This window comes from Tachyglossus aculeatus, chromosome 18 (assembly GCF_015852505.1).
Source record: "Tachyglossus aculeatus isolate mTacAcu1 chromosome 18, mTacAcu1.pri, whole genome shotgun sequence".
In the NCBI taxonomy this organism is placed as follows: Eukaryota; Metazoa; Chordata; class Mammalia; order Monotremata; family Tachyglossidae; genus Tachyglossus; species Tachyglossus aculeatus.
The window spans coordinates 38,988,917-39,000,401 of NC_052083.1; the positions used below are offsets into that span (position 1 = coordinate 38,988,917).

The window sequence follows — 11,485 nt, forward strand, 5'->3', positions numbered from 1 at the left end:
CATATTTATTGAGCGCTTACTGTGTGCAGAGCACTGTACTAAGTGCTTATCGAAGGCACATCTCCTCCAAGGTGCCTTCCCTAAGCCCTCCTCTCCTCCCACTCCCGATTTGCTCTCATTTCCCCCCACCTCCCAGCCCTTCGTATGTCCATGTCTGTCATTTATTTATAATAATTTCCGTCTCCCCCCTAGACCAAGCTTGCTGCGGGCAGGGAATGTGTCCGTTTATTGTTGTACCGCTGTACTGGACTCTCCTATGCGCTTAGTACAGCGCTAGCGCTCAATAAATGCTGCCTGACAAGTTTAGCCGAACTGGACTCTCTTTCTGGTTCCTCTTTTCGGCCCCTTGCCAATGAAACCTGATTTTCAAGCACGTTCACTTCAGTTGGCCGTTTGGGTCTGCTCCCTCTTGCCTAGGGGAAACCCCCCCCCACCCCACCCAGCCTCAGACTTGATTGTCTTCTAGACAGTAAGCACTCATTAAATATGATTGATTGATTGATTGATTTGAGGGTTTTGGTTTACGGTGTTTATTTGGCGCTTACTGTCCTCCAAACGCCTGGAGGGAGATACTCAGCGATCGCGTCGGGTCCCTGTCCCCGCGGTGGGGCTCGCCATCTAAGAGGGAGGGAGGGGCGGCCCAGAAAGGGTCAGCGACCAGCCTGAAGTCACCCAGCGGGCCCGAGGCCCAGCCGGGAGTGGAACCCAGGGGTCCCGGACTCCCGTCCCGCCCCAGCTTGAGTTCCAGCCGTCCCGCCGCTGCCTCTCCCACGCTACCGCAGCCTCCGCAGCTTGCAGAAGTACGTGGGCCCGAAGTTGGCCGTGAGGTGGGGTACCACCAGTTCCCCCACCCTACACTCGGGGAAGAAAGAAAACGTGTTCTGGAAAAGCTGCCGGAAGCTGCTCAGGTCTTCCACCTGGACGCCGATGCCGTACCGATCGGCCAGAAGTTCGACGGCCCCGCTCACGACGTACTCGTTCTGCAGGTGGGAGAGGGAGCACGTCGAGTAGACCACTTCTCCCCCGGGTCTGGTGGAGAGCAGCCCGGCTCTACAGTTGAGGGGGAAAGGGAGAAACGGGGGTGAGGGGGAGACCCGGCCGGACCCCCAGAGGGTCGGAGGATCACCCCCCGCCCCGGCCCCTCGGCCCCTGAAAGATGGCTCAGTGGAAAGAGCCCGGGCTTTGGAGTCAGAGGTCATGGGTTCAAATCCCGGCTCTGCCACCTGTCAGCTGTGCGACTTTGGGCACGTCATGTAACTGCTCTGTGCCTCAGCGACCTCATCTGTAAAATGCGGATGAAGACTGTGAGCCCCCATGGGACAAACTGATCACCTTGAAACCTCCCCAGCGCTTAGAACAGTGCTTTGCACATAGTAAGCGCTTAATAAATGTGATCATTATTATTATTATTATAAGTCACCCAGGAAGACGTGGCACTCTGACTGGCCCGCCCTCGCCCTGCCAGCCCCCGGCTGGCTTTCCGTGCCCCCAACCGGCCCGCCTCACTCACGCCAACAGCTGCGACTGCAGCATGGGCAGCATCTGGCGCTCCTTGTTCCGTGCCCGCGTGAAGATGTTGTTGTCCTCCTCGGACAGGGAGTGCCGGTCTGTGGTGCAGGGCACATCCACCAGCACCTGTATATATGCGTGTACATATTTATTACTCTATTTCCCTTGTACATATTCATTTTATTTTGCTAATGTGTTTTGTTTCGTCGTCCGCCTCCCCCTTCTAGACTGTGAGCCCGCTGCTGGGTAGGGACCGTCTCTAAATGTTGCCAACCTGTACTTCCCAAGCGCTTAGTCCAGTGCTCTGCACACTGTAAGCGCTCAATAAACACGACTGAACGAATGAACGACCTGCCGGGAGGTGCAGAATCCAGCGGGTGGGACCGGTGGCTCCGGGATCTAAGCGCCCAGGATGTGCCCCCAGGGTCAATCAATCAATCATGTTTATTGAGCGCTTAAGAGCACTGTGCTAAGCGCTTGGGAAGTCCAAGTTGGCAACGTATAGAGACAGTCCCTACCCAACAGTGGGCTCACAGTCTCGTGAGGTCCCGCCCGATCCCCGCCAGACCCCACTGACCCGGTCGTACGCATCCGCCTCCAGCTCTCCCCAGTGCCTGCCATCGCCGGACGTGACTTGCACGCGCCCGTCACCCCGGGCATCCGCGGGCACGTAGCTCCGGAGCACCTTCCTCAGCCTCTCGGTGCGGGACGTGGAGATGTCGTTGGCCGTCAGGCGCTCTGAGGAGAGGGATGGGGGCTGAGGGGCCGGGCTGGGCTGACGAAGGGTCTTTCCCACCCGAAGCGCAGAGACGGTGGGACTCCTGGGGCCCGTGGCGGCGGCAGCGACACCCCACAGACACGGGGGAGGAGCCCCCAACCCGGCCACCTCCCTACGCACCCGGGGGCGGGAGGGAGGTCGAGGCAGCCCTGAAGTGGCACATTCCCCGGATGACACAGGGGGTTGTGAGTCAAGAGACCCGGGTTCTAATCCCGGCTCTGCCGAGTGGCTTCCGGCAAGTCTTCCGACCTCCTTGAGCCTCGGTTTCCTCTTCTGTAAAATGGGGAGAACTCCGCTCGCCCTGCTTCATCACTCCGGAGGGGTCTGCCTCCAACCCCCTCTCCCCGCTTAAGCCGTGTTGAATTCCCACCTGTCTATTCTCTACCGGTGCTTAGTACAGTGTGCTTCTCACTGCTGGAGCTTCATAAATTCTCCCTCTTCGACCGCGGGTTCCGTGTGGGACAGGGACTGCCTGTCCAATCTATCTGAGAACCTGACTTAGAGAAACAGCACGGCGGAGCGGACGGAGCACAGGCCCGGGAGTCGGAAGGTCGTGGCTCCCAATCCCGGCTCTGCAACTCGCCTGCTGGGTGACCTTGGGCAAGTCAGTTCACTTCTCCGTGCCTCAGTTACCTCATCTGTAAAATGGGGATTGAGACCGTGAGCCCCACAGAGGACACGGGCCGCGTCCGATCCGATTTGCCTGCATCCGTTCCAGCGCTTAGTTCGGTGCCTGGCACACAGTAAGCGCTCAGCAAATACCGTCGTTATTATTATTGAAGTCATTATTATTATTATATAGAAGCAGCACGGCTCAAAGGAAAGAGCCCGGGCTTTGGAGTGCGAGGTCATGGGTTCGAATCCCGACTCCGCCACATGTCTGCTGTGTGAGCAAGTCACTGAACTTCTCTGAGCCTCAGTTCCCTCATCTGTAAAATGGGGATTAAGACTGTGAGCCCTGCGTGGGGCAACCTGATCACCTTGTATCCCCCCCCAGCGCCTAGAACAGCGCTTTGCACATAGTAAGTGCTTACTAAATGCCATCATTTTTGCCATCTTGTCCTTCCCAAGCGCTTAGTGCAGTGCTCTGCACACAGTAAGCGCTCAATAAATACGATTGATTGATTGATTATTACTACCAGGTTGCTACCTTAGCGCTGAGAGAGGGGCTGGGCGGAGAGCAAGCCCTTAACGCAACAACAACGGTTGGAGCTCGAGGCTCACAGATGCCGGGTGGCTCTCGGCCGGGCTGGGGTGGTGGGATTCGGGAAAGAGGGGCCCACCCGTCCGGCCGCTTTGACTCACGGCAACAGCCGGTCTGGAGGAGCGCCAGCGTCTTCCCTCCCGGGGCGGCGCAGAGGTCCAGGATGGCGTCGCCGGGCTGCGGGCTGAGCGCCAGCACGGGGAGGAGCGAGGCCGCGTCCATCAGGTAGTACTCCAGGACGCCCAGCTGGCTCATCCTGGAAAAAACAGAGGACCGGCCACGGTGATCCTTAACATGGAAGGGAGGCAGGTGGGGGGGCAGGTGGAGAGAGCACATGGCAGTCTAGTCTCAGGCTGCTGCTCTGCTGTGTGGCCTCGGGCAACTCATTCGACCTCTCTGGGCCTGGGTCCTCCTCTGCTTCCCTCCGACGGCACAGGTGCGTTGTGAGGCTCCAGTGGGAAAGAAAATAGGGAAATGCTGGGAATCGATCAATCAATCAATCGTATTTATTGAGCGCTTACTGTGTGCAGAGCGCTGTACTAAGCGCTTGGGAAACCATCAAAGTGCCACCAAACCAATCCAAGTACCTTTTAGTGGGTCTAACCTGCTTGAGATCACCTGCTCCGGGTTGGGGGTAAATAACCCCCTGGGACCGAGACCCCTAGGGGAAACTAAGGCCTTTGGGCAAGTCACGTTACTTTTCTGCGCCTCAGTTACCTCATCTGTAAAATGGGGATTTCAACTTTTAGTATATATTTACTATTCTTTTTATTTTGTTAACGATGGGCATATAGCTTTAATTCTATTTGTTCTGACGATTTTGGCACCTGTCTACATGCTTTGTTTTGTTGCCTGTCTCCCCCTTCTAGACCGTGAGCCCGTTGTTGGGTAGGAACCGTCTCTATATGTTGCCGACTTGTACTTCCCAAGCGCTTAGTACAGTGCTCTGCACACAGTAAGCGCTCGATAAATACGATTGAATGAATGAACTGTGAGCCCCACGTGGGACACGGACCGCGTCCAATCTGATAAACTTGCATTTACCCAAGTTCTTCAAACAGTCCCGGACAACTGGTAACCACTTTTAATACTATTTTTTTAAGAAGTGGAGAGATTAGAGGTCCCTTGGGGAAGGCCTCCTGGAGAGTCCGATGACCTCTATCAATCAATCAATCGTATTTATTGAGCACTTGCTGTGTGCAGAGCACTGTACTAAGCGCTTGGGAAGTCCAAGTTGGCAACATCTAGAGACAGTCCCTACCCAACAGTGGGCTCACAGTCTAAAAGGGGGAGACAGGGAACAAAACCATACATACTAACAAAATAAAATAAATAGAATAGATATGGACAAGTAAAATAGAGTAATAAATATGTACAAACATATATACAGGTGCTGTGGGGAAGGGAAGGAGGTAAGATGGGGGAGATGGAGAGGGGGACAAGGAAACTTGCTCTAGGTAGAGCAAGGAAACGCCGCTGGCAGAAAGAGAGAGGAGAGGCCTGGAGCCCTGGCCCTTATTCTGGTTTTGTTAAGTGCTTACTATGTAACAAGCACTCTACTAAGCGCTGGGGTAGATAGAAGCCCATCAGGTCCCACAAGGGGCACACAGTCTAAGTAGGAGGGAGGACAGGTATTGAATCCCCATTTTGCGGATGAGGGAACTGAAGCCCAGAGAAGTGACTTGTCCAAGGTCGCAGGACGGACAAGTGGAGGAACAAGGATTAGAACCCATGTCCTCCCACTTCCAGGCCGGGCTCTTCCCACTAGGCCACAATGCTTCCCACGCCGCTTTGCTCCCTACCTGGCCGGGGGAAACCGGCTGACGTCTCCTCTGTCGAACGTGTAGCACCGGAGGTTGGGGATGCCGGGACGGTCCGTCCCTACGGGGGCCTGCCCTGGGGCCGGAGGGGAGACTTGGGGGTCGCTCTGGGAGCCGCCGGCTTCCCGCTGGGACGCGCGGTGGGCCTCGCCCACAAAGTCCTTGGCGTTGAGACTCTCCAGCTGCAGGGCCACGCGGTCCCCCGAGGCGAAGGGGTTGACCAGCGCTCCGTACTTCTGTTCGGACAGAAGGCCCACGCGGATGGAGGGCCACAGGTCCCCGAACTGGACGCTGTAGTTCATGTCGAAGTTCTGGAGCGCCAGCTTGGTGGAGGGGAACTTGAAATCCGTGGTCGCCTGCGGAGGAGAGGTTATCGGGCTCAGGGCCGCGACTCGGGACGGGTCGGGGGGGGAGGTAGTGTGGGGTTTCCTGGGGTTGCAGCACAACCTGCCCTCCCTAATGTGAGCAGGAGGGACCATGACTGGAGGGAAAGGACGGGGCTTCAAAGGATACTGGAGGTGGAGAGGGAAATCACAGAGACTCTCGGAAGGGAGACAAGTTCTGTCGGTGCAGGGTGGACGGGGGGGACTAGGGAAGAGGAACACATTTTGGGCACATTCAGTGGGAAGGCGAGGATTAGAAGGGAGAATCGTGCTCCTCGGTTGGGGAGGTGCTGGGGGAGACGAGGGAAAGGTTTAGTGGGGAGGAAGGGGTGAGAAGGGAGAATCATGCTGCTCGTGGGGAGGGTATGAGGGAAGGGGGAGCACTTCAGGGACCCTCCGTGGGGAGTTGGAAGAGAGAAATGTGCTCCCCGGGAGGAGGGGGAAGGCACTTTGGGGACCCTGGGTGGGGAGGAAGGGGTCAGAATGGAGAAATGTGCTCCTCGGGAGGTGGGGATTGAAGGGGGGGTGCACTTTGGGGGCCTGAGGGGGGAAGGAAGAGGTTAGAAGGGAGAATCATCATCATCATCAATTGTATTAATTGAGCGCTTACTATGTGCAGAGCACTGTACTAAGCGCTTGGGAAGTACAAATTGGCAACATCTAGAGACAGTCCCTGCCCAACAGTGGGCTCACAGTCTGAAAGGGGGAGACAGAAAACAAAACCAAACATACTAACAAAATAAGATAAATAGATGTGTACAAGTAAAATAAATAGAGTAATAAATATGTATAAACCTATATACATATATACAGGTGGTGTGGGGGAGGGAAGGAGGTAAGATGGGGGGGTGGAGAGGGGGACGAGGGGGAGAGGAAGGAAGGGGCTCAGTGTGGGAAGGCCTCCTGGAGGAGGTGAGCTCTCAGTAGGGCCTTGAAGGGAGGAAGAGAGCTGGCTTGGCGGATGGGCAGAGGGATTGGGGGCATTCCGGGCCCGGGGGAGGACGTGGGCCGGGGGTCGATGGCGGGACGTGCTCCTCGGGGGGTGGGGGAGCACTCTGGGGACCCTGAGTGGGGAGGAAGAGGTTAGAAGGGAGACTCGTGCTCCTCAGGGGAGGGGAGGCACTCTGGGGACCCTGAGTGGGGAGGAAGAAGTCAGAAGGGACAGTCGGGCTCCTCAGGGGACGGGGGGGGGGGGAGGTGAGAGCACTTTGGGGACGCTCTATCTGTTGCGGAATTGCACTTTCCAAGCGCTTAGTACAGCACTCTGCACACAGTAAGCGCTCGATAAATACGATTGAATAATAATAGTGATGGCATTTGTTAAGCGCTTACTATGTTCCAAGCACTGTTCTAAGCACTGAGGGGGGATACAAGGTAATCAGGTTGTCCCACACGGGGCACCAAAATTATAATAATTATTATTCTAAGTGCTGGCATGGACACAAAGGTCATCAAGGTGTCCCACATGGGACTCACAGTCTTCATCCCCATTTTACAGATAAGGTCACTGAGGCCCGGAAAAGCGAAGTGACTTGCCCGAAGTCACCCAGCAGACAAGTGGCAGAGTTGGGATTAGAACCCATGACCTCTGACTCCCAAGCCCGGGTTCTTGCCACTGAAGCACGCTGCTTCTCATTTATTCATTCATTGTCATATTTATTGAGCGCTTACTGTGTGCAGAGCACTGGACTAAGCGCTTGGGAAGTAAAAGTTGGCAACAGATAGAGACGGTACCTACCCAACAAGGGGCTCACAGTCTGGGAGGGGGAGAATGAATAAATGAATGAATGAGTTCTCTAATGAATGAATGAGGAAGAGGTTCGAAGGAAGAAGCAGTGTGGCTCAGTGGAAAGAGCCCAGGCTTGGGAGTCGGAGGTCATGGGTTCGAATCCCGGCTCCCCCACCTGTCAGCTGGGTGACTTTGGCCAAGCCACTTCACTTCTCTGAGCCTCAGTTCCCTCATCTGTAAAATGGGGATGAAGGCTGTGAGTCCCACGTGGGACAACTTGATGCCCTTTGTGTCCATGCCAACACTTAGAATAATAATAATTATAATTTTGGTATTTAAGCGCTTGCTATGTGCCAAGCACTGTTCTAAGCACTGTGGGAGATACAAGGTAATCAGGTTGTCCTATGTGGGGCTCCCAGTCTCAATCCCCATTTCCCAGATGAGGTAACTGAGGCCCAGAGAAGTGAATAATAATAATAATAATAATAATAATAATAATAATAATAATTCTGGCATTTTGTTAAGCGCTTACTATGTGCAAAGCACTGTTCTGAGCACTGGGGAGGATACAAGGTGATCAGGTTATCCCACATGGGGCTCACAGTCTTCATCCCCATTTTACAGATGAGGTAACTGAGGCTCAGAAAAGTGAAGTGACTTGCCCAAGGTCACACAGCAGACATGTGGTGGAGCCAGGATTCGAACCCATGACCTCTGACTCCAAAGCCCGGGCTCTTTCCGCTGAGCCATGCTGCTTCTCACTAGTGAAGTGACTTGCCCAAAGTCACACAGCTGATAAGTGGCGGAGCCGGGATTAGAACCCATGACCTCTGCTTAGCACATAATAAGCGCTCAATAAATGCCATTATTATTATGGCTTCTAATCTCGGCCCCGCCACTTGTCAGCTGGGCGACTCTGCGCAAGTTACTTCTCTGGGCCTCAGTTCCCCCATCTGCAAAATGGGGGTGAAGACGGTGAGGCCCTCATGGGGCAACCTGATCACCGTGTAACCTCCCCAGCGCTTGGAACAGTGCTTGGCGTATAGTAAGCACTTAATAAATGCCATTATTATTATTATTATTATTATCCCAGCGCTTAGAATGGTGCTTGGCACACAGTAAGCGCTTAATAAATGCTATTATTATTATTATTATTATTATCCCAGCGCTTAGGACGGTGCTTGGCACACAGTAAGCACTTAATAAATGCCATTATTATTATTATTATTATCCCAGCGCTTAGGACAGTGCTTGGCACACAGTAAGCGCTTAATAAATGCCATTATTATTATTATTATTATCCCAGCGCTTAGGACGGTGCTTGGCACACAGTAAGCGCTTAATAAATGCCATTATTATTATTATTATTATCCCAGTGCTTAGGACGGTGCTTGGCACACAGTAAGCGCTTAATAAATGCCATTATTATTATTATTATCCCAGCGCTTAGGACGGTGCTTGGCACACAGTAAGCGCTTAATAAATGCCATTATTAATATTATCATTATTATTATTATTATTATTATTATCCCAGCGCTTAGGACGGTGCTTGGCACACAGTAAGCGCTTAATAAATGCCACTATTATTATTATTATTATTACCCAGCGCTTAGGACGGTGCTTGGCACACAGTAAGCGCTTAATAAATGTCATTATTATTATTATTATTATTATTATTATCCCAGCGCTTAGGACGGTGCTTGGCACGCAGTAAGCGCTTAATAAATGCCATTATTATTATTATTATTATCCCAGCGCTTAGGACGGTGCTTGGCACACAGTAAGCGCTTAATAAATGCCATTATTATTATTATTATTATCCCAGCGCTTAGGACGGTGCTTGGCACACAGTAAGCGCTTAATAAATGCCATGATTATTATTATTATTATTATTATCCCAGCGCTTAGGACGGTGCTTGGCACACAGTAAGCGCTTAATAAATGCCACTATTATTATTATTATTATTACCCAGCGCTTAGGACGGTGCTTGGCACACAGTAAGCGCTTAATAAATGTCATTATTATTATTATTATTATTATTATTATCCCAGCGCTTAGGACGGTGCTTGGCACGCAGTAAGCGCTTAATAAATGCCATTATTATTATTATTATTATCCCAGCGCTTAGGACGGTGCTTGGCACACAGTAAGCGCTTAATAAATGCCATTATTATTATTATTATTATCCCAGCGCTTAGGACGGTGCTTGGCACACAGTAAGCGCTTAATAAATGCCATGATTATTATTATTATTATTATCCCAGGCATAAGACGGTGCTTGGCACACAGTAAGCGCTTAATAAATGCCATTATTATTATTATTATTATTATTATTATCCCAGCGCATAGGACGGTGCTTGGCACACAGTAAGCGCTTAATAAATGCCATTATTATTATTATTATTATCCCAGCGCTTAGGACGGTGCTTGGCACACAGTAAGCGCTTAATAAATGCCATGATTATTATTATTATTATTATCCCAGGCATAAGACGGTGCTTGGCACACAGTAAGCGCTTAATAAATGCCATTATTATTATTATTATTATTATCCCAGCGCATAAGACGGTGCTTGGCACACAGTAAGCGCTTAATAAATGCCATTATTATTATTATTATTATTATCCCAGCGCTTAGGACGGTGCTTGGCACACAGTAAGCGCTTAATAAATGATATTATTATTATTATTATTATTATTATCCCAGCGCTCAGGACGGTGCTTGGCACACAGTGAGCGCTTAATAAATGCAAAGAAGGGGGGCGGAAGGCCTTCGAAATATGTTTGTACACATTTATTACTCTATTTATTTATTTACTTTACTTGTCCATATCTATTCTATTTATTTTATTTTGTTAGTATGTTTTGTTTTGTTGTCTGTCTCCCCCTTTTAGACTGTGAGCCCAATGTTGGGTGGGGACCGTCTCTCTATGCTGCCAACTTGGACTTCCCAAGCGCTTAGTCCAGTGCTCTGCGCACGGTAAGCGCTCAATAAATACGATTGATTGATTAATTGATTGATTAATTGATTGATGGATGGATTGCCGGGGTTCCGCTGCGCTCCTCACCCACTTCTTCTTGTGCCGGAGCCTGCGCAGGAGCAGCGCCGGCCCCGCGGGGCTCAGCCAGGGCCGGCTGAGGCCCACCCCCGCCATGGCGGCCATGGCCGCCATTGTTCCCTGCCCTCGGGCTGAGGAAGAAGGGGCCGCGCGCGCATGCGCGCGCCCGACCGGAAACGCCGCCCGGAAACCGCGCCCCGCGCGCGGACGTTCCGGGGGACGGCTGAGCACGGCGGACCGGAAGGGGAGCGCATCCCCCAAGCCGGGGCGGGCCCACTCCATCAGTCAGTCATTCAATCGTATTTATTAATAATAATGATGATGATGATAGCATTTATTAAGCGCTGGGGAGGCTCCAAGGTGATCATTACCCGGCCCGGACGTTCCGGGGGAAGGCTGAGCGCCGCGGACCGGAAGGGGAGCGCATCCCCTCAGCGGGGCCGGGCCCGCCTCATCACTCATTAATTCATTCAATCGTATTTAATAATAATAATGATGATGATGATGGCATTTATTAAGCGCCGGGGAGGCTCCAAGGTGACCGTTATCCGGCCCGGCCCGCGGGGTGATGGAGAAGGGGCCGCGCGCCCGGAAACCGCGCCCCCCGGAAACCGCGCCCCGCGCACGGACGTTCCGGGGGAAGGCAGAGCGCCGCGGACCGGAAGGGGAGCGCATCCCTTCAGCCGGGCCCACCTCATCAGTCATTAATAATTAATAATAATAATAATAATGGCATTTATTAAGCGCTGGGGAGGTGCCAAGGTGATCGTTATCCGGCCCGGAAGTTCCGGGGGAAGGCTGAGGGCCGCGCGCCGGAAGGGGAGCGCATCCCCTCAGCCGGCCCGGGCCCGCCTCATCAGTTATTCATTCATTCAATCGTATTTAATAATAATAACAATAATAATAATAATAATAATAATAATTGCATTTATTAAGCGCTGGGGAGGCTCCAAGGTGATCGTTATCCGGCCCGGAAGTTCCGGGGGAAGGCTGAGGGCCGCGC

General features: G+C 52.5%; 1 protein-coding gene across 2 annotated transcripts; it reads right to left on the minus strand.

The window, feature by feature from the left end:
- Positions 1-499: 499 nt before the first annotated feature.
- Positions 500-10,588, minus strand: NSUN4 (NOP2/Sun RNA methyltransferase 4). Of its 2 annotated transcripts, none has more exons than XM_038760282.1 (6): positions 10,492-10,588; positions 5,294-5,667; positions 3,593-3,747; positions 2,087-2,247; positions 1,511-1,635; positions 500-1,050 (listed from the first exon to the last, which is right to left on the minus strand). In XM_038760282.1, the coding sequence occupies exons 1-6, from the start codon at positions 10,585-10,587 to the stop codon at positions 774-776; spliced, it is 1,188 nt and encodes a 395-aa protein (XP_038616210.1). In that variant the 5' UTR covers position 10,588; the 3' UTR covers positions 500-773. The 2 variants fall into 2 exon arrangements, with proteins under 2 accessions (XP_038616210.1, XP_038616211.1); XM_038760283.1 differs by having other exon boundaries at positions 10,496-10,567.
- Positions 10,589-11,485: the final 897 nt, after the last annotated feature.